Raw genomic sequence first — 21,915 nt, 5'->3', positions numbered from 1 at the left:
AGGAAGTATCAGGTGTCAGGGAACCAGATACAGGAGGAAATGAGCAGGAACACCCAAAGCCCAGGTAGGATGACAGGCTGTTTCCTGCAAGAGAATTACCTGGGGGAAGGTGAGCCCATTTGCCCGGAGGGCCCAGGGGTCAGAGGGGCACACCCCTGATGCGTGGGGCTGGGTTTCTCTGAATTCAGATTTAGCAAACATTTTCATGCTTGCTACAGTATTTCTCAGCCTTTGGAGCAGTCTCTGGCTGGGCCTCGAGGATTGTGATTCAGAAGAAATGGGGTTTAAAAAGCTGTATGGAAGGAAGGTTAGAATGAGCCACATGGGATGAGGTTCAAGTTGGAGATGTAAGTAGTAACTAGTGTTCATTGTGCCAATTATATTAAACGTGATTACAGACGTGTGCGTGTACACAAGCCAGCGCGTGTGCACACACACACACACACACCTCCCAGTTCGGTCCTGCGAGAGGGTCTGGCAGCAGGGGCAGCCCACCAGCAGTGAGCACACCCAGCACACGGACCTAGGTTTCTAGCACCATCTTCCAATAAAAGGAACAAGGGCTCCTCACAGAAATGGCTGATTCTTGGACTGGGGCAGGGAACAGGCCAGAGGAGTCTGGAGCATCTCGTAGAGTCCAAAAGCAAAGAAATACAAAAGAAAGAAAAAAAATCAGGGTATGTCAAAAGGACACAGGCACCACCTGAAAGAGCTCGCCCAACAGCCAACGCTGAAACAATTGGGCAAAAAAAAAAAATGTAGCATTCGATTCTAACTCGAAGTATAACATGAGCATCCGTGAGCACGTACTGATCTAAAGGCACCAGCGGGTGGGAATACACGAATCTCCCACACAGAAGGGATTGTACAGACTCCCCCACGCACAGACTCCCCCACGCCTCGTCCTTGACTCCCCTCCGAAGAGGACACCACGGAAAGTGGGGAGACGGGGGTGACTCTGCAGTGCGGAAACCTGACCAGCACGACGTTAGCCAGACGGTCAAGGTCAGCAGCAGCAATACGTCATGTTGGTGGCGTACGCCCTTCACACGACACATGAGGGTGACACTTCACCCCTGGGGTCTTCATCCCCGAAACTTATCGAGCGCCTATCTCACCACGAAACACCACAGGAGCCCATGTTAAAGGCCACTCTACAGAAGACGTGACCAGGACTCTTCAGAACTGTCCAGTTCATCAAAACCAAGAAAAGTCAGAGGCACCGTCACAATCGGGTAGAGCCCAGTGAGATGTGATAACAAAAATGTAACACGGCCTCTGGGATGGGACCCGAGAACAGAAAAAGGGTGCCAGGCAGACACCAAGGAAATCCACGTAAGTGTGGGCTTTACTTGGTAACGATGTATCAGCAGCTGTTCATTAATTGTGACAAACGTATCCCCACAGCGTGTGGTGTTAGCAACAGGGCGACCTGGGCCTGCGGTACGGGACAACTCCGTGCCACTTTTCGGCAAATCTACAACTATTCTAAAATTTGAAAGTTTATTTAAAGAGCGGCACAGATGTTATGCAGAGATACTGAGGACGATAAAATAACAAGGGATACAGCCCAGCCCCCGAGGCGCTGGCTCTGAGCACGGAGAGGATGGGAGCAGTCGCTGGCCGGGAGCAGTCGCTGGCCGACAGGCACACAAAAGAGCGAAACAAAGTTTCAAACGACGGCGCCATCAGAAGCACTGCCATAAAAGTTCCAAAGACCCAGGAGAGGTTCATGGTTAGGGGCGGGGGCACAATCAAGAAAAACATTTTTAAAGGATGGGTACGACTTTCATAGGTGACGATGGAGGAAGCAGGTGTTTTCAGGCTGAGCATATGGCTTCGTCAAAGACATGGAGAATCTGGGGCAGACGCTGGGAAAAGCAAGGAGCCTGTGCACGGTCCCGGGGCCGCTGGCCCTACAGAGCACCTGCAGCAACAGGACCCCACGGACAAACGCGGGGAGACCGCATCCTGCTGATCCATTCCTGGGGGGCCCGAAGCCTACGAGCAGATGAGGAGCAGAGAATCCAACAGCAAAGAACTTTGCTTAACCTTTTTCGCCCCTGAGTTGCCTGGATTTATTTGGCCACAGGGGCTTGTATTTTTAAGTTCTGTCAATTCACAGGTGTCACAGAAGTCCCTCGGGGAGATGTGGGCAGCAATCTGGGAAGAAAGGAAGTTAGGGAGGTGCTCCTGGGGGGCCCTGGACGGCCGTGCGAGGGGCGAGGTGTTACACTGTGGGGCCCCTGAAGGCCGTGGCGGTACGGCAGGATGGCGCCCGCGAGCGGATGGGCAGGGAGACCGGGAGCTTTCGTGAGGGAACCAGGGCATGAATCAGGCAGTGCTGCGGGGAGGGAGGAGGTGACATTTCAGAGGCAGAAGCAACAAGGCCTGGTGGGGGCCAGACGCAAGGGAGGGAGAATGAAGAATCGGGTGGCACCCCCAAACCCCACAGGGCAAAGGGCACAAGACAGATCGAATTTGAGTAACGAAATAATGTAGCATGCAGCAACTCAGAGTGTGAGAGACACCCCGAGTGCGAGCTCCACAAAGCGACAGTGAATGAATGAATAATTGGGGGAGAACCGGCGAATCTCCCACGCACGAGAATTCACCTTCCACCTTCCGCAGAATGTGATCTGCACAGTGAGGCAGGACCCACGATGTGCCGGACGCCTCTCAGGCCATGTCTCAGGCCATCGCGTGGCACGGTCAGGAACCGGACACCTGCTGAAAGCCCCTCCCACCGTGTCCTGGCTGGGCGACTTTGGGCGAGCCCCCCAACCTCCCTGCCTGGGTTTCCACATTTGCAGGAGAGCGACAAAGATCACCCAAATCTCGCAGGCTCACGAGACAGTCACTACGTGCAAAGGGCTGACAGCGGCGTCGGGCACCGCGTGGGTGTGCGGTGAGGGGGCGCCGTCCTGTCCTGCCCGGCGGGGTCAGGTGTGGGTGCCGGGGGCAGGGACGGAGCCCGTGGGCTAGAGAAGGCTGAACACAAACCATGGGACCTGGCTTGGAGTCTGAGGCGGCAAGGTCTTGGTCCCCAGCCCCGTGTGTGGGGAGGGGGAGGGGAGGGACAGCAGAAGGTGCTGTGGCTGTCACTTCATTTTTGAAATCACACCCGTAATTAGAGGGCTGGGTTTCTGTCCTCCCAGCACCTCCAGGCCCTCTGGGGAGGAGCTGTGACTGAAGCACGGGGCGGGGAGCCCCAGCTGGCCGTCCTCTGCCCACGGGCCCTGGGGGTCCGGGGGTCTGGGGTCAGCTCCTGCTACAGATGGGGGGGCGGCACCCTGAGACCCGTCTGGGCTCCCCTGACCTTGGCCTCCACAGAAGCACCCCCACCCCCAGCATCCTGTGCTCAATGGCAGGAGATGGAGGGAGGGGCGGCCGCACACACAGCACCCCACCCCCACCAGGCTCCGGGGTCCCTCCTCTCTCACGCTATTGTCTGCGCCGATGCTTGAGTGGGGTGCCAGGGGACCGCAGAGAACGGGGGTGTCCTGTTTGCACACGCCTGGTGAGCTTCCTGGACGCGGTGAGAAGCAGGACTCTGGGAAGGGCCTCTTCAGGGCGGGGGTTCAGGGGAGTCGGAAAGCCAGACAAGCCGCTGCTCGAGCGACTCCTCACTGAGGTTCTGCCCCCTTAAAGGGGTCACCCAGAAACCCAGTCTAGCACAGCCCAGAGCTCAGGGGTCGAGGTCGGGCTGCGCCCGGGACCAGCTGTGTGGCCTCCTGCCCGCTGCCTCGGCGCCTGGCCGCCCCCTCGGTGAAACGGGGGCAGGGTCCCCGCAGGCCTGGCGGGGAGGGCTGGACACGCCGATCCACGCCAAGTGCCCGCTCAGTGACGTGAGCCCAGCAGCCCCGGAAACACTGGCCACTGTCAGCTTTGGTCAGAGGCCACGTGGGGAGGTGGGAGGGGAACATCCTGGCCGGAGAGGCGGGGCCCGCGCCCGTCAGCTCACAAGGGCCTCCCTCGCGGTCTAGCGAGACGTCCCCGGCCAGTGTCCCTCCGAGCGAGAACAGCCCGTGGGACCAGCTCAGAGCTTTAACTGCGTCTCTCTCTGCCCCATGCCCCGGCCCCCGGATCGAGCGGGTCACCGGGGTGCGAAACCCCAGCTTCAGGAGCAGAGCCCGTGAGGTCTGGGCGACAGCTGTGGGCTACTGGAGGTGACGATGGTGGAGAGGACAGAGCACCTCAGGAGCAGAGGGGCAGCTCGCGGGACTGGAGATGGACAGGCCGTGGGCACTAGAACAGGCGGATGCGTCACCACCTCGTGGCGGGCCGAGTCCCGCACGGGGTGGGGACATCGGCACAGGTCCCCGCCCTGGCAAAGAGGTCCCGTCCACTGTGGCAGAGCTGGGCAGCCGTGGCTCTGTGGGCCCCCTGGGTCTGGGTGCTGAGGAGGCTTGCGGGGACCACAGGACACTGTCCCTCCCTGTCTCCCGAGCCCCACCTAAGCCTCCTGCCCCTGGTGCAAGCCCGGGGCTGGCAAAGGACCCCAGTCGCTGTGACGCAAAATGCCCCTCCGCTCCAGTGCACGGGGGCTCAGAATCAGGATTAAGCTGATTTAAAGACAGTCGAGAACAGGATGTTTCTCGAACAAGGAGTCTGTGGGCTGACATTTGAATCTGTTACACACAGACTCCGGCTTGAACAGTGTGGAGTGCCAGACACAGTACATGACGTGATTATTAATCGCCTAATTATTCTGGAATAAAAATGTTTGGCTGGAGGGGAACGGAGCAGGTTCACCAGGCCCAGAGAGGGTCTGGCCGGGGCCCCAGGCCGGGCTTACCTGGAGGCGGGGGTCCCGGGCCCCCGGGGGAGGCCAGCTCCTCGCCCTTCCATGCTCCCACTCGACTCCCCCCGAGGCTCCCGGCTTCCCGCCTCCCCGCAGGGTCCAGCCTGTGGCCTGGGGACAGAGCCGGTCATGGTTCTGGGCAGGGAAAGGGGAAAGGGGAGGAGGGAGTCCCCGAGCCTGGACACCTGAGCCAGCCCAGCTCCACCGACAGTGGCTTCAGGAGGGAGGCGACTTCCCCAGACCGCCTCCTCGGACAGGGCAGAGGGCGGGCGGCCGGGGGGACACCACGCTCTGCAGAGTGCGGCCCTTCCTCGCTCCTCTGTCCTTCGCTCCTCACTGCCTAGAGGAGGCGCCCCAGGTGCCCCCACACCTGGGGGACCCTGTCAGAGGAGGAGCAGAACCGCCCCTTTCAGCATTAGGAGCTGAGGCCCTGTGGCGGTTTGGGGACTCATTCCGATCACGAAGGACAGCCCTCACGGTCCCTATCCTGCCACCTGGCTCCAGCAGGTGGTTGCGGGGAGGCCCTCGTCACCCCAGGTTGAGCGGCTGGGGCACTGTGAGCTGTGTGACGCAGCAGACGTGCCGAGGACCCCACTGCTCCCCTGAACGTGCACCCGCCCCACCTGGAGGAGAGGGAGCTGGGGGCAGGTGACGGGGGAACAGACGAGCCGGCGGGGTCCAAAAGACGCCTCAGGGCCCTCCGCGTGACTGAGTGGGGCCTCCGGGCTGGCCGGTCGCAGCACACTGCGCGTTCGCCTGGGTCCCCGCGATGGGCTCGTTTGCCTCTCCACTGTGGTGTTGGGGACGCTGAGGCTGGCCGTCGGCCCTGTGACAGGAAGGGCCCTGTGGCACGGAGGCTGCAAGCCTGAGAGGGGCTGGGGACTCGGGGGCAGGCAGCAGAGTGTTGTCAGTTTCGTGTCCTATGAAAGGCTGTGTCAAGAAGCAGACGTGGCCTGAGCCACACGCTGGACAAGCCCCAGAGAGGCAGAGACGCTCCGCGCTGGAGGCGCCGGCACGCGGCCTGCCGTCGTGGCCATTCCCGGGGGCCCGGGCTGGGTCCCAGAGAGGCCCCGGCCACCCCAAGGGACACCCTGAGAAGGGACAGGCCGAGCCCTGGGCTGTGTGGCCCCACCGCAGATGGTCCCCGTCACCCTGCTTCTCTGCTGAAACCCCTCCCCCCAAATACTTTTGGGTTTTAGATGAGTTGCTATAGCAACCCAAGCCCTATCAGCCAGAGAGTTGCCATGGCAACTTAACTGGCTCCGCGTCCACAGCGAAGGAGGGTCCTTGTGCCCCGTCTGCCAAGCAAGGCTCATGGAGAACGGAAGGAAGGGAGGATGGAGGCCGGGGGGACGCACTGGCCAGCTCCTCCCCTCCCCTGTCCCCCATCCCCGTCAAGGCCCTGCCTGCTGTGCCCTCTCCTCTCACAGCTGCTCCCTGCAGGCCCCGCCCGTGCCTCCGCTGAGAACCCTTCCCGCCCCCACGTGGCCTCCATAACCCGACCTGGGGACGTTCTCGGGATTTGCGGACGGGGTTCGCAGGGTCTACGCCACTGCTGCCCACGGCCTCGCCGGGCGCCAGGCAGGGTGGGCATCCACGGCTGCCTCACGGTGCGCCGGCCGCTGCCCCGGAAACAGGCCGCACGCTGTGTCCTTTCTCCCCATCAGGCTGGGGCCTGCCCCTGGCTCCGAACTTCTGCCCCGGGCTTAGCTGAGGAAGCCGTGGGCTGGGCGTGGCTGATGGCAATGACCTTGACGCCCCGTCGTAAGGAGCAGGGGGCACGGGAGGGGCTGACGTTCTCGTGTGTGGATGACGGACTCGTCTGCTTCGGCCGCTTCACCTTCCCCCTCGTCTTGCTTCAGCAGCCACCAAGCCCACAGAAGACAGCAGCAATGCCATCTGCACGCGTGTGCCTCCCACGACCGCCCCTTACGAACGCTCTGCTGCTTCGCTCCTACACGCCACGGCCCATCTGCGGGCCCTGCCTGCCCACGTGCCAGAAGCGCTGGGCTCTCATCTCAAAAGCGACCCATCAGATCTGGGGACCCGCCCTCGCTGTGCTCCGATGCAGCCTCGCACAGCCTAAAACAATAACTCCATTAAGAAACAGTGAAAGTGCCTGGCGAGGCTGGCTTTCTTTTTCAGTCTGCAGAGAGTGTTATGTTTAAAATTAACAGTGGCATTTTTTTTTAAAGGCTAGAGTCAGGTTTCTCTCTCCACTCGGGAAGGTCCTACTTGTCCCAGGCGAGGGGGTGGGGGGCAGCTCTGCGTTCGGGCCCAAAGCCACCCCGAGGCCTCCGGCCTCCGCTGACAGCTGGGGCCTATGCACACCCCCAGGGCGGCCGAGTTTGGCTGAGACGAGCTCACCTCTTACAAAAGGCTTTGCTACTCACGAGCTGGAGGGTTTGCGGTTCCGTCAGCAATGAGAGGCCGAGCCGAGGGGAGGAGAGCGAGGTGGGCGAGGCGCGGGCCCCGGGGCCTAGGGTCCGGCATCGGTTTGTCCACCCTGGAACCTCAGTCCCACGGGTGACTGTCACAGCCACACCCCCCACAGTGACCGGTGCTGGGCCAGAGCAAGGACGGCCCCGACGCACGTGCCAAGGCTTTTCAAGTGCCCACGAGCAAACGTCACATTTCATCCTGAAAAGCCAGCCATGAAGATGTGGTGCGGGCACAGCTCACTTCCATCCGGGGCCCCCGCCTGCTGCAGCCTCAGAGAGGGGAGCTGGGGAGCTGGGGTGAGGGCCTCCAGGCCCTGGGGGGACCCCACCTGCCTGGAGCCGCCTTCCGCGGTCCCCCAGGAAGTGGACTCTCCTTCGCATGGGACGAGGGCCAGAAGAGGCTTCGTCAACCGACCCCAAAGCGAGGCAGCAGCCCTGACCCTTCACCACGCTGTCACAGGGAATGTAGGTCGCCCTTCGAAGTGCATTTGTGAGGTTTAAAAGCCATAGGAGGTGTGTTCATCCCCTGACCCTAAAACCTTGGCAGACAGTTTTAAAAATTCACGGGCCGGCCGGCAGCGCTCTGCGGTGACCAGCTCCGGACAGGCAGAGTGTCCTCCCTGCAGGAACTGGGGGCTGGGTCCTCGACCTGCCACTCCTTGGCTGGGTGACCTGAGGCGAATTTACCTCTGTGGCCTCTTGGTTTTGATGGGGGAGGGGTGCTGAGCAGTCTCTGCTGCTGCTGCTCCCCAGGGTCCCTCCCAGCCCGCTGGGCCGCCAACTCGGGGTGTCCTGACTGTAAAGCATAGTAAGGGGGGGCTTGGTTCAGTATTGGGAGAAGTGTGGGACCAGCCATAACGGAGCTCCAGGTGAACCTGAGTGAGCCCCCAACCCCGGCCCCAGCCTCATCTGTGGAAGGGAGGGTCTGCTCCTCATCTCTCGGACCCCCGTCCCGGCTCTGACACCGGTGCCGTGGCTTGTCCCGGAGTCAGGGGCACGGGGACATCCTCGGCGGGGCCCACGCCCTGGGCTGGGTCCCTAGGCGCCTCACGCAGAGGGAGCCGGTGCCCTCACCTCTTCGTGTCTCTGGGTGCCACTCAGAGAGGTCCCGAGATACAGCGGCGGCCCCGGCTGACGAAGCCCAGGCAGAGCCCCCCACGTGGCCTCCCAGGCCAAACCCTTGAATCCACAGCCTCAGGGCACCAGGGAGCTGAGGACGAGACAGTCCGCCCCCACCCCGGAGGGAGGCAGGACACCCGCTTCCTCCTCGTCCTCTGGCACAGGTGGGCGACACCTCCAAGCAGCAGTGGCCCAGGCCTCCGCCCCAGGGACGGGCAAGGACAGGGATGTCTCGTTTGCCACCGGCAAGCTTCAAGCCTCACCTCAGCCGTCCGTGCTACCAACGCTGCCCCCGGTCCCTCCTCAGTGGGCACGAAGGGCCATCGCGTGCCACCTCACTCGCCCCGCCCGCCCCGCCAAGCTGCCTTTTCACCAGACTTGTTTCCTCCATACAGAGCTGCCTGAGATGATGCGCGATTTTTTTTTTGGAAGGAGAAGGCAAGACCAGCGTGGGTGTGGGGACAGGTTCCCGTCCACTTCTGTCTGGCTCAGGCCGTCAGCTTGCAGTCCCCGAGCGAACAAGCAGCAAGAGGGAGGCAAGAGAGAGAGAGGGCAGGGCTGGCCTCCCTACGGGTCGACGGGTGCAGGCTGGGGACGGGGGACAGGAAGGTGGCCTGAGAAGGCGGTGAGAGTCTCTAGCCCCTCCCTCAGCGCCGGCCACCTGCCCCTGTGGCCTCAGGTCCCTGCCCAGAGGGACTCGCCCTCGCGGTGCCCTGCTCAGCACTCCCAGCTCCTTCACGTGCTCATGCCTGAGTTAGGGACTTGGAAGGGACACCAGTCACAATCAAAAGTGATCCGAAACCAGAAAGGCAAAACCGACAGCCCCAAAGCTCGAGGCGGTGGGAGAGGCGACTCGCACTTCTGCCTGGCACAGACGCCCCCCCCCATGAAGGCGCGGTGCGGACCGGAGCACGCAAACCCAGTGGGCTCACGGGGGAGGGCAGGAGGCAGTGCGACGCCCCCCCCCTCGTGTGTCAGCCCAGGGACTGTGGCTGTCCTCGGGAGGGGGTCCCCCTACCTGCCCGCCTGTGGCCCTTCCCTCCGGACTGGAGAACAGACGCTTTTGGGAGGCGATTCTGCACCCGGGGTTCCCCACGCCCGGGGGGCTGGCGGCAAGTGAGCATGGGGTGCGGGGTGGGCACCGCCCCGCCTCCGCGAGCCCCCCCTCCACAGGCCTCATTTCTACGCCAGCAGCTGAACTCCTGACGAGCTCTGGGAACTGACGGTGTTGGAGGCACAATGGGAACGAGCTGCACCCCAAGCAAATCCGCGGAGCTGGCCCCGAGAGAGGCAGGAGCAGGGCCCTCCCACAGATCTGTGGGCCACGAGGAGCCCCAGGGTTGGGGAGCCCCGGGGCAGAGGGCGTTCTGGGGAGGGGAAGGTCGGGATGGTGAAATGGGGTGGCAGGATGCTGGCACCTTTCAACCAACTGCAAATTCCAGGCAGACAGCATGCACCCTGCCGCGTCTCATTTCTGTGTCTGCAGCCTGGGCGCTGTTTGCAAAGGAATCAGCACCCACGGGACATGCTTCTTGAGAATACGCCTGGCACACAGAGGAAGGACCTGGACGAGTCACCTGCAGGGGACGACCTGAGGGGGCAGGGCCCCAGGACACCAGAAGGCGGGGAGCGGGCAAGGGAGGCAGGTGGGCTGGTGGCAAAGCGGGCAGGCTGAGGGCATGTGGTGGCTCAGGAGGAGGGGTCCAGGACAAACAGGCTCCAGAGGACAGAGGCCACATCTCATCCTCTACAACCCCAGATAGTGGGGTACACAGATCACCGCAAAACAATAACACAGAACTGCCACGTACCGGGCGCCCCTCGTGTGCCAGGCTCCGCGCTCCGTGTGGGGTGCACACCAGCCCTCTCCACTGCGGAGCGACCTACGCGGTCGCTATTACCCGCCACGTTTAACAGGCAAGAAAGCGGAGCCTCGGGGGGCCGGCGTCTCGAAGCTGCTTAACACAGGCGGGAATCGAGCTCGGGTCTGCTGACCCCACAACGCCCTGCCTTTGGCCCCCGTGTTCTGTGTCCTTCTGCCCAGGACCCCAGGAGAGTAAGGGGGTGACTCAGGACAGACAAGGCTGCTGGCAACAGCTTGAGCTGAGAAGCTGGGGACTTGACGCTGCAGCGGGAAACCCAGTTTCCAGGCAGAGTGGGGGAACATGGCGGGCGGGATCCTCTGGCTCGGAAGCAGGACTAGATTCTGGGCAAGTTCCTTCTCACCCCGCATCGGGCCTCCCAGCCCCCAGTGGGTCTCCCCTACCCCAAAACCCTGGCCCAGACCCAGGTCCCAGCCTCACGCTGTGCGAAATGGCAGGTCCACCTGGGCACCTGTCCCCCGAGATGAGGGCAGGAGCCAGGAGATCCCGGCCACACTCCCCCCGTGATGTCCCCCGTGATGGCCTGTGTGTGACAGCAGGCCACCAGGGCGAACTCCACGCCTCAGTCCTGGGAGGACCTTTCAAAGGCCAGCAGCGGGGCTGCTGGCCAATGGCAGGGCCAGAAACAGGACAGGACAGTTTTGGGGCCCTGGGATGGAGAGGGGACAGACAGATCCAGGGTGAAGCTGCAGACTAGGCTGAGTCAGCTGCCTGCCCAGAAATGAGGGTGCTGACAGGTCCACCCCAATCTAGACAGGCCCCAGCCCTGAGCTAAGGATCAGGAAGGAGCCTGGACGAGGGAAGTGGCCTTGGGGGACCGTCTTCCCACCCGCTTACTGCTCCTGCTCCTGCTCTTGCCACTCAGCCTAGACAACTGCTAGGCCCCGACGTACAACCTAATAGAGTTTCGACAAAGCCACCACTGGAGAACGTGCTTTCCTCTGTCCCTGTCATGGGCCAGAGCCACCCCCACTGACCAGGGAGACGGGCCGGTCTCGTGGACAGAGGAGACACCGAGCCGTGCGTGTCCACGGCCCACCACGGGGCCTGGGGACGGAAGCGCCGGTCTGCAGTCCGAAGGAGATGACCCAGGTGTGTGAGGCAGTTGGAGCAGGATGCGGAGCAGGTAAAGATGCTCGACAGAGCTGCTCCCTGCCCCGGAACTGGCCGGCCCTTCCCCTCTCGATGGCCACACGACGCGGCAGGGCCACGCTGGCTGCTGAGAACGTGGACCACTCCAGCCCCCGCCACCTGGCCACGCAGGCCCTGCCCCTGGGAGGCCCCGTCCCGCCACCACGGACGGAACATCTGGGACAACAGGGGCCCCCAGGACACGTCCCGCCCTGCAGCCTGTGGGGCGGTGAACAGTTTGCACGGGGGAACAGTTTGTACATGAGCCCCGAATAACAGCTCACGTGGTGACTGGCTTTGCACAAACAAACGCCCAGCTCGGCCGGCAGTGAGCGCTCAGCGACTGTCCGTCGTTACTGCTGGTGTGCCTGTCTGTGCGCGGCACACGCCCACGCGGGTCCTGCCTGTCCTGCCCCCTTCTCGGCCGCCACCCCCCTCCCCTTGTGCCACAGTCAGGGACAGATGACATGGAGACCACGCAGTGAACACCGCGGCTACGCCTGCACACGACATCACCAGCCGGGCACCAGGGAAGCACAGAGCACCCGCGGAGACGCTGAGACCCCAGGATACCCTGGAGCACCCCCTGCTCTCCCGGACAACACAGCCTGGGGACACCCAGACTCCGGGACAAAACCAAGTCCTCTGCGACGGAACCCCACGGCCCCCGGAACAGTGGTGCCCTCGGCAGTGCCCAGGGCAGGGCGGCCAGAGCAGCCCACGGGCAGGGGGAGGACAGGGGAAGATGGGGGCTCAGGTTTGGGGTAAGTCTCCCAACCCTTCCCAGCATCGTGCCCCGGGGCCCCTCCCACCCAGGCCTGATCCTCACACCTGTGGACCCCCAGAGGCAGCTGGTCCCAGTCCATCCAAGCCAAGCTGGGGGGCAGTGATGCCCTCTCCTCTCTTCACTTGTGATGCTTTCGAATAGCTCCCCAGCCTCCAGCTCCTCCAGGAAGCCTTCCCGGGTGGAACAAGGAGGCCGGGAGCCGAAACGTGGCCCCAGCTGCTCACGCCTGTCTCTCTGGGATGCAACGAGAATCCCCTGCTGCCCCTCCTCGAGCCAGTTCACTGTGTCGCTCCTGCTGTGTGCAGTCGGGTTCACGCTTTGCTGCCTTCGGCCGGGCACTGCCCAGGGCCCTGCAGCCCCCACCCCAGGCAGGGCCCAGCGCTGCACCTCGGGCCTAACCAGAGCTGCCGCCCACCCCAGGGACAAGCTCTGGGCACAGAGCGTCCTCTCCCGCTCCTCCCTCCCAGGCAGACACTGCAGGGGCCGCAAGGGCAGTCGCCCCTGAGCAGCAGAGGCCCTGGGCGGCCCCTCTCGCCTCTGCAGGGACCACCGGGCACAGGGTTCTCTTGGGGATCCTCTGGGGGCGATCCTGATCACCCAGAGAACAGACCCCACCCTGGTCAGCCTTTCCCAACTCATCTCTTACACCCCCTTTCCCGCCAAGCAGCGCCCCACGGTCCAGTCCCTCGCCGACCTCCCTCCCTCCTGTCCAGCCCCTCCCATCTCTGCCGCCAGAATCCCACCTTCTTCCGGAGCTCACGGCGCTGCCCCCGCCCCACGACAGGGGCACTCAGCCCACACCAGCTCCAGCCCGAGGCGGCGCACACGACGTGCCGACCACCCTGGACAGGCCCGCGGAGGCCAGCAGGGGGCCCAGGGCTCTGCCACTGTGACCACGACGCTGAACTGACAGGGTCACACTCGGCCTCTGCGGGGAAGGCACCTGCGTGCCAGAAGGCGCCGGAAGCTGCGTGTCACAGGGCGAAGCTCGAACTCTGCCTCTGCCCTCACTCGCTCTGCCAGCTGCGGGGGGATGGGCCACGGCTCCGCGCCTCAGTTTCCTCGCTCGCGAGTCCCAGCGTGGCGGGGTTTCCGTGAGCGCCGTGACTCACGACACACGAGGAGCAAGACCACAGCCTCTCGAACTCCAAGCGCCCGCTTCTGCCCAGGCTCCTCGCGGCTACGAGGTTGCTGCCTCCTGGCGCTTCAGGTCTCCCTGGGGAAAGCCGGGGCCCAGAACCAGGGGACAGGGGAACAGTGGAGTCCTCTGCCCCGTGGCAGCTCGGGCGCCCCGCCAAGAGCAGCCCGGGCCTCCTGGGTGGCCGCCAGCTCCCCGGCAGGGAGGGGCTCGTTTAGCAGGTCGGCAGGGCAAAGGGAGCTGGGTCCTGGGTCTGAGGAGCAGCCGGCACCACGGCCCTGGCCCGGGACGGCGGCAGCGAGGCCGAGCCCCGCGTCTGCCTGGGGGTCTGCTCGCGGGACGCTGTTCCCCCGCGGTCACGTTCCAGACTCCTCGGGCCTGTCTAGCTCTGCTGCACGTGTGCACACGCATGCACCTGCAGTGTGCCTGTGGGTGTGTCCGAGGTCGATGCGTGTGCGAGCGTGGCTCTGCATTGCTCCATGGGTCACACGCTGCCCGCGGGACACGCTGACTCCCAGCCGCACCTCAGTGTGAGGGTCACTCTGCGTGCCATACACCCTATTAACCCAGCACCTCCCTGCACACGTGCCGGAAACTTCCGGGAGCTCATGACATTATCCCCCTCCCAGGCCATACCACGCCCAAGGGCAGCACCCCATCCGGTGCCCTCAAGACTGCCGTGGGGCCGCCTGGGGCTGCCACGGAGCAGTCCCAGCATGCCAGGCCGGCCCTCGCTCTGGGCCTGTGTCCTCGTCACAGCAGCGGGCCCCCTCGGAGGCCAGCACGAGACCGCAGCTCAGAAGCCAGGCGACTCTGGAGAAGCGCCCGCACCGGCGGCCACGAAGCGTATCATTGGGATGTCCAAAATAGATCGACGACGGCCTGGCCGCCTCGCTGAGGTCTGGCTGGAGCCGAGCTGGGGGACCGTGTGACAAACACACGATGCCACAGGGCAGCTCTGGCAGCAGGGCCTGGGAGCTGCCGCAGCCGAAGCGCCCAGGGACGAGCTGGGGACCGCACTGCACCGCGCTGCACGCCCGCCCGCCCGTCCCCATCTCGGCACCGGCTTGAGTCTGGGGATGGCGTTCAGGTCCTCCTTCGCTCCTACTTGCAACTTGCCCCTTGTCACGCCAGAGGCCGAGGTGCTGATGAAAGCTGAACAGCTCTCGTCCCCCACCCAGCTCCTTCTAGGCACGCATGGCCGTGCCCACTCCCAGCCACAGCAGTGACCATGCTGGACACACCCTGGGCACAGCTCTACTGCTCCCTCGGCCTCGGAAACAGCTCCTGGGGCATCGTCCTGGGTCTCCGCAGGGACCAGTGTGCGTGGAACAGGCAGAAAGACCCGGAGGCTCTGCTCGGCTCTCCCTGCAGGCGACTCATTCCCCACAGCCAGGGTGTGGGGGCAGGTACGAGAGGGGGCCAGCTGGCGCCCCATCCTGCAACGGAGCCTGCCCACGCAGCGCCAGCGAGTGGCGCCTGCCCTCGGCCGGCCCTGGGCCTGAGCAGGAAGGCTCAGGCTCCAGGACAGTGCGCACATCTGGGGAACGCAAACGGGCTGTGGGAGGCGGTCGGCCAGAGCAAATGAGAAACATGTGGTGCGCACTTCCCCTCGGCTGGCTGCTCGCACGGGGTTTCCAGGCCAAGGGAGGAGAGGGCTCAGGTGCTGAGCTGCAGGCGCCATGAGGGGGCGGGGGGTTCGGGTCGGGGCTGGACTCTGCTGGGCTGGGACTCAGGGTGAGCTGGTCCCGCTCAGCCTCCTATCGTGTTATTCCAAAAGGAAAGACGGACTGGAATGTGGACGGGTGCCTGACCTCGAGCTCAGGACAGCGGGCCTGTGGGCGGCAGGCGGCTTCGTCTGTGAGGATCCACACAGCAGGCTCGGACCCGGGGCTGGAAACTCTCAGAAGACGAAATCTGGGCTCGACAGTCTTTCTCATAATGAGTGCTTTCCAGGAAAATAAGGTAGTGAGCCCTCTGTCAGCAGGAGTGTGTAAACAGAACACCCACCTGCCTGTGGCGCCACAGACACATTCATTTCAGCTCTAGGTGGGTGGCTCAGCCTGCGGTTTCCGTGGCTCCTCCCTGAAATTCTGGGGAAGGCTGCGGAGGCAGCGTGTGCAGCACGGAGCGGGCCCTGCACAGACGCAGAGGCAGACGGCGGGGTGCCGAGCGGCAGGCGTGTCCCCAGGGATCTCGGCCCGGCCGCACAGGGCTGGCCATCCCGAGCCGCGGAGCAACCTGCGCCTTCAGTGCTTGGGGTCGGGCCGTGAGGTGTGAGTGCACGCGGAGGGACAGGTGCAGAGAAGGGCCAGGCCGGAGGTCAGCAGCAGGGAGAGCGTCTGGGGCTGGCAGCCTAGGGTCGGGATGGGTCGCAGAGGGTGGGCAGTCATGGCGGGTGGAACAAGGGGAAAGAGTAGAAAACACCCAGGACTCAGGCGCCTCGGTCCTGTTACCCATTCAATCCACCTCCGCGAGTGGCCTGTGGCCTGGTGACAAGGACAGACCTCTCCCCAGGTCGCTTTAGGCCGCAGGAGCAGAGACGCCCTGGGCCCTTCTTCTGCGCACAGTGTGCCCCCCTCTCCCACGAGGCCTTGGGGACCCCGGAGGCATCAGAGCAGCTGCGGTGTGGAGCCTCTGACACGAAGGTGCGGGGGGGGCTCGCGCCTCTCACCTGTCATCTTGTCTGTCCTGAGTCACCCCCTTACTCTCCTGAGTCACCCCCTTACTCTCGGCTCTTTCTTCTTTGAGGAACCGACGGGGACTCTTTACCCACCCCGACCCCCCAGTGTATGGAAAATAAAGATGAAAACTGCTCGAGACACCACTTCCTCCCCGCTCACAGCACCCCAGAACGCTCTCTCCCCTAAACGCACAGCAACCAGGCAGCTTAGAGGCAGAGAACCTCCCGACTCCTTTGAGGGCCCGTTGTCATGGCAACCCCTCTCCTGGGCCCTGACACCTTCCAGAGGATGTGGGACCAGGGCCTCCCGTGCCTCGATTCCTTTACATCATGACCTTGGGCTGCCTGACGGTCCCACTTTGTCCCTTTCCACGGAGGATGGAAAAAGGGAACACTGAGCACGTGTGGAGGTGACCGCATGATTCTGCTGTACGACTCCGGGCCCAGGGCTGAGGTGGGGGGCGCACAGCCTGGGGAGGAGTCAGGGTGCTCACTGCTCTGTGTAAATACACCTCTCCTTCGGCCGCCCGGGGCACTTTCAAGGCCCAACTGCCTTACTCTGCATCGTCCCCAACCCCTACAGGCAAGGAACAGCCAGGGGAGAGTCTCTTCCCTTCACGAATGGGGAAACTGAGTCCCAGAGGCAGTCACAAAGCCCAGGATGCCCAGATGAACAACCCGACTGCGGCCTCCCGCTCTGTCCCACGTGCAGGCGGGGGCCCTTCTCCGGGTCCACAGGCTGCCCCAGGCCCCTGGGCACTCACCCCTCAGTCTCTGGGGGCCCCCAGGGGAGCCCCCATCATTTGGCAGCTTCGGAGGTGAGGGTGAGCGAGGGGGCTGGGCGCCGCCTGGATCATCTGGGCTCCAGCTGATTTCTGGGGAGGGTTTGACCGGGTTTCAGCTCCTCCCCTTTATTCCAGAACGGCTCATGTTTGGGGCTGTCTCCCCCCGCCCCCATCTCAGAAGTCGGGTCTGGCAGCTCCTGGGGGCTGGGTGGTACCAGGGAGTGGATGTCACCTGACTCCGAGCCTCAGTGTGGCAGAACAAGTACCCTGTGTCTTCAGCCACCATCCTGGGCGTCCAGGCAGCCATCCCAGTCCCAGAGGCCACCCTGCTCCCACAGAGGGCCCGTCCTGACAGCAGAGAACACCTTCGTGGGCTCTAGGACACTGACGTGGCTCTACTGTCCCCCACCCCTGCCCGTCAGTCTACCCTCCACCCCCACCCACCTTGGGTCTGCCAGGCTTCCCAGCCCCCTCCCCCTACCAGAGTTAACATCAGGGTAGGGCTGGTGGCCTCGGTCACGCTCCTCTTTACCCGCAGAGTCCCCTCTCTCACTCAGGTCTCCTAGGGAGAGCTGTGACCCCGGGATCGGGAGACACAGGCAGAATCCGCCTTCCACCACAAACGCAGAAGACGCAGGCAGAATCCGCCTTCCACCACAAACGCAGACGACGCAGGCAGAATCCGCCTTCCACCACAAACGCAGATAACTCCAAGGCCCTCTGAGTTCCAACCCTGCTCTTCCCACCTGGGGCGTGGAGGACATGCTCCCTGCTCCGCTCCGGGCCACTCAGAGGCTGTCCCGTCAGTGTGTGCTGAGAGGTGCCAACGCTGGCCCAGGGGAGGGGCCGTAGCTCAGCCGGTCCCCAGCCAGCTCAGGACCATGTGTCGGGGTGTCTGCAGTTACTGCTTTTTTGAAAAGCAAATAAGAGGCCTTCATCCAGGTGGCCAGGTCTTGGGGCAGCTGGGACTTCCAGGGCTGGGGAGAGCCCAGACTGGCCAAGTCCTCCCAAACAGGTGAAGCCCTGACCTTGAAAACGGAGCTGCCCTCTCTGCTCTTCTGAGTCCCCGAAAGTCAGGTTCGGCCCCCACCTGACAGACGTGCCCTCCTCTGCCCAGCTCACCCCCTCCTCAGCCCCCAGGGCAAGTCCTCCCCGCCCCCCTGCCTGCCTGTGCCTCCTCCTTGGGCCTCCTGCCGGCGCCTAAAGCCTCTGCTCCTGTCCACGTGGGTGCCCCTTCCCCTGCTGCGCAGCCATCCTTCCTCCGTGCCCAGCATTAGGTGTCTTTTCCTTTATTGTCTGTCTCGCCCCACTAGCCTGTAAGTTCCGGGAGGGGAGCACTGGGCAGAGAGAGGGTCACACACTGCGGCGGCGAGGAGTCAGCGTCCGCGCACACGACCCCCTCCCCACCGGTCTCTGAAGAGCCCACAGGCGGCCTCCTGCGCTGGGCTCCAGATCTTTGCCCCTGGCCAGGGCTCGTCCTGGCCACACAGAGCCGGGGTCCCGGGAAGACCGCTGCAGGGCGGACCGGTGGCCAGCTGCATTCCCTGGGGCCGCGGGCAAGCGCCACCCCCTCCGTCCGTGCCCACCCGCCCCGCCTCCGCCAGCCTGTCACTCGGACGCTGCTTGCGTCGGCCCCGCCCCTGCACACGCGAGCGGACACGCCCCTTCCCAGCACCCCCACCCCCCGCGGGGCGGGCGCCCTGGGGTACCCGGCAAGCTCAGTCCCCCCACGCCGGAGGACCCACGTCCCGGCCACTGCAACAAGTCCGCGTCCCCACGGCGGCCCGCGGGGCTCCACGCCCGCCGCCCCCCGCAGCCCCCACGCAGCCCCAGCGCCCAGCGCCCGAGCCGGCTCCCAGGCTGCTCTCGAGCCACCGCAGCCTGGCGCCCCGCGCCGCCCCATCTCCCCGCCCGGGCAGGGGCTCTCGCGCAGGCCAGCGCAGTTCCCGGCCACAGGCTCGCAGGCGCCGAGAACAATGGGCGCTCCCTGCGCTTCCTGCGCCCGAGCGAGCTTTGTTCCTCCCTTCCCGCCCGTCGGCTTCCATTAGCCGAAGGGCGCCGGCTTCGCAGTCGCCCGGAGGCTCGCGCGAGCGCCCAGACCTTTCCGCGCTCTCTGAAGTCCCGGGCGTAGGGGTTTGGGCCAGAGCCGACCCAGGGATAAGACGCGCATCCAGATGCGCACAGCTGCCGGCCGCCCCCCACCCCACCCCCGGCCCCAGACGGTCCCCTCGCCAGAACCCACACCCGGGATATCCGACTCCGCTTCCACTGGGGACCCACAGAGGAAGTGGGCCTCAGCGCTGCTCCGGCCAAACGGCCTCACATCTGCTTTCCCCACATCTGTCCTCCTGCCGGCTCCCCCGCGCCCCCAGCGACGCTGGACGCGCCTGCCAAGACCATAGCACCACTGAGGTCTCCACCAGCCCCAGATTTTCCCGTTAGCGGGCTGGGGTTTCGCAGGAAGCTAAGTGGTCGACTTCTGAGAATCTGTGGCCCCCCCACTCCATCGTCCAGGCCCTCCTAAGGCGAGCCCGAGCAGGGCCTGGGAGCCCGCCCGGTGACATTTTTAAGAAGGCGCACTTCGGCCACACGCATCTGGAGGTGGGCCAGCCCTGCACATCTGGGCGCAATGCCCCCTCATAACGGACCCGAGGTCTGCAGAGCCGGCCGCGGAGGGTGGGGCGCGCCTCCCCCACACCTTCTCTCGCAGCTGCCGGGAGAATGCGGCGGGCGGGGCGGGCGCGGCGGGCGCAGGACTCACCCAGCATCTGGCTGAAGAGCAGCTGCTCTAGGTCTCCCAGCACGGTCACCACGAGCTCGGGGTCCACCTTGAGGAAGGCGCGCTCCTCCTGGCCCTTGGTGGAGGGCACGGTCCCGGAAGCCTTCTGCGCCTTGGCCTTGCTGGACAGCAGCTCGTCGTCCGACTTGCCATCGTCGCTCACGGCTGCCTCGGGAGCCTTGCTGAGCGGCTTGACCTCGGCGTACGGGCCACGCGGGATGCGGCTCGGCTTTCCCAGGCTGGGCGCCAGCGGAGCCAGGGGCGTCTTGGCGGCGCCCGCCGGGCCGCCCTTGGTCTGGAAGAGCGAGTGCTCGGACTTGGACAGCGTCTTGGACATCGGCGGGGCCTCGCGGCCTTTGGGGCCGGCCTCACCCAAGCCCTTGGGCGCCTTGGCCATGTCATCGCTCCACTCGTAGGGCCGCAGCTTCTTCTCGGAGTCCGTGAGGAACGACAGGTTGCTGAGCGACTTCTGTTTGCGCAGGTTGGAGGCGGGCGGCCCGCCGGGGACTCGGCCGTCCACGCTGCCGGACTTGAAGACCTTGAGCTCGGCCGCGCTGGCCTTGGACATGCCGCCGCCGCCGCCGGGCGCCTTGGCGCGCTTGGGCAGCATGCCTCTGCCGGCCGCCGCCGTCCTGCCCGCGCCCCGGGGCTCGTCCGCGCCCTCGCCGCCGCCGCAGCTCAGCTCCACCTCGGGCTGCGCGCTCTTGACGCTGCCGCCCAGCATTCTGCCCGCGAGGAGCGCGCGGACGGCGCTCGCGTCTGCAGCACGGGGCGGGGAGCGCGGGGAGCAGGGGGCGGGGAGGGGAGGGAAGGAAGAGTTAGGCTCAGGAAGAAGGAGGAAGGAGGAAGGAGGGAGGGGAGACGGAGGAGGAGGAGGGAGGGGCAGGGAGAGCAGGCAGACGCGGGGAGGCCGCAGGAAGCCGGGAAGGAAGAGCCGCCTTGAAACCGCGGAGAGGCAGGAGCAGGGGTCGGAGGAAAAAGGGCAGGAGGGCAGGAAACACAAATTAAAATGTAAAAATCAATCCAGGAAGAATGGAAGACCCACGGCCGCCCCCGCCTGCCCGCCCGGGGTCCCGCGGGCGCGCGGCCGGCAGCGCCCTCGCCGCTCTGCGCCCGCCCGCCGGCTGGAGCAGGGCTGCGGCTGCGGCTCCCAGCGAGGACGGAGGGAGGGACGCGGGCGGATCGGGGGAGGGGAGGAGTGTGCGCAAGGAGGGCGGTGGGGGAGAGGGCTGCGTGTCTATTTCTGGCTCGGAGGGGGTGGTATTTGCAGCAGAGCTCCAGGCGGATGAGTAGGGGGACGGGGGCCGGGGCGGGGGAAGAAACCGAGGCGCCCGGCTTTCTCCTCCCTTAGGGCGCACAGGCGGAGCAGATGCTCCAGGGGCACGGGTGGCCGCGGCCTCGCCCGGAGGGGTGTGGGTAGGGTCTGCAGAGATGCGGGTGGGGGTGCAGGTAAAAGCGTCCGGAACCCCCGCGGCCCAGGATTCAAGAGAGAGAGAGACGGCGTGTGGCTACTGGGGCCTGGGGAGGGATGCTGGTGAGATTGGGGAGAAATGGCACATCAGGTCGCCAACTCCCCCACCCCCACCCCACCCCAAATCTTCCGGTTTCCCCCCAGGAGACGCCCGTTCAGTGAGGCACCAGGCCGCCCTCCTGAGGTGGGGGGGCGGAGGGCAGGACACGGTTCACTAGGGCTGGGGCCCAGCACTGGAGGGAGGATTAACTAACTGCCGGGATCAGGAGACCCACGGCGCCCATTCTGATCGCGTGACCTTGTCAAAGTCACTGCATCCTCTGGCTCTCTCTTCTCTGACCTGGTCATAAGGCCGGCCACTTGGGCGAAAGGACTCTGGAGCGCTGAGCACATGGCCCTCGGACAGGGAAGGAAGGGAGGGGAGGAAGGGGGGGCGTCTAAAGCAAAGGGAGCTGGGGAGGCACAGGTCCAGCTGGGGCCACACTGGGCTCTGTCAAACCCTAAGAACCCTGCCCGAGTGTGCTACTGCCAGGTGACCTGCCCACCCCCCCAGGTTACCTGCAGCCAGCCCAGCCTGCCGCCCTTTGCTCTCGCTCCCCTTCCCCCGGATCCTGAAGACCCGTGGGGCTGGGTGTCACGGTTCACGCACTCTCCGAGCGCGAATCACCAGCCTGCCTGGTGCGAGAGGTCCCCGTGTGCCATCTGCCCCCCTCCACCACCAGAGCTCTGGGTGTGCACGCCTGTGTCTCAGCACCTTGCACGGAGCTGGTGCGGCAACTGAGCCGCTTAAGTGGATCGGGGGCCTGGGTGCTGCTGCCCTGTGGGTCTGTGCCCTGCATCGCTCGGGTCCTGGGGCTGTCCCTAGGACTCTGCCCTCCGTAACGCCAGGGCTGG

General features: G+C 64.8%; 1 protein-coding gene across 1 annotated transcript in view; it reads right to left on the bottom strand.

The window, feature by feature from the left end:
• The window catches only part of NAV1 (neuron navigator 1), a 155,927-nt gene that overhangs the window by 81,214 nt on the left and 52,798 nt on the right, over window positions 1-21,915 (bottom strand). The window contains exon 4 of the mRNA XM_039883565.1: window positions 19,533-20,309. Within this exon, the coding sequence (XP_039739499.1) occupies window positions 19,533-20,309 (777 nt within the window). The remainder of the gene's footprint in view (window positions 1-19,532; window positions 20,310-21,915) is intronic.

This window comes from Pteropus medius, unplaced genomic scaffold (genome assembly GCF_902729225.1).
Source record: "Pteropus medius unplaced genomic scaffold, Ma_sr-lr_union100, whole genome shotgun sequence".
NCBI lineage: Eukaryota > Metazoa > Chordata > Mammalia > Chiroptera > Pteropodidae > Pteropus > Pteropus medius.
This window is presented reverse-complemented; position numbering and strand designations above follow the sequence as displayed.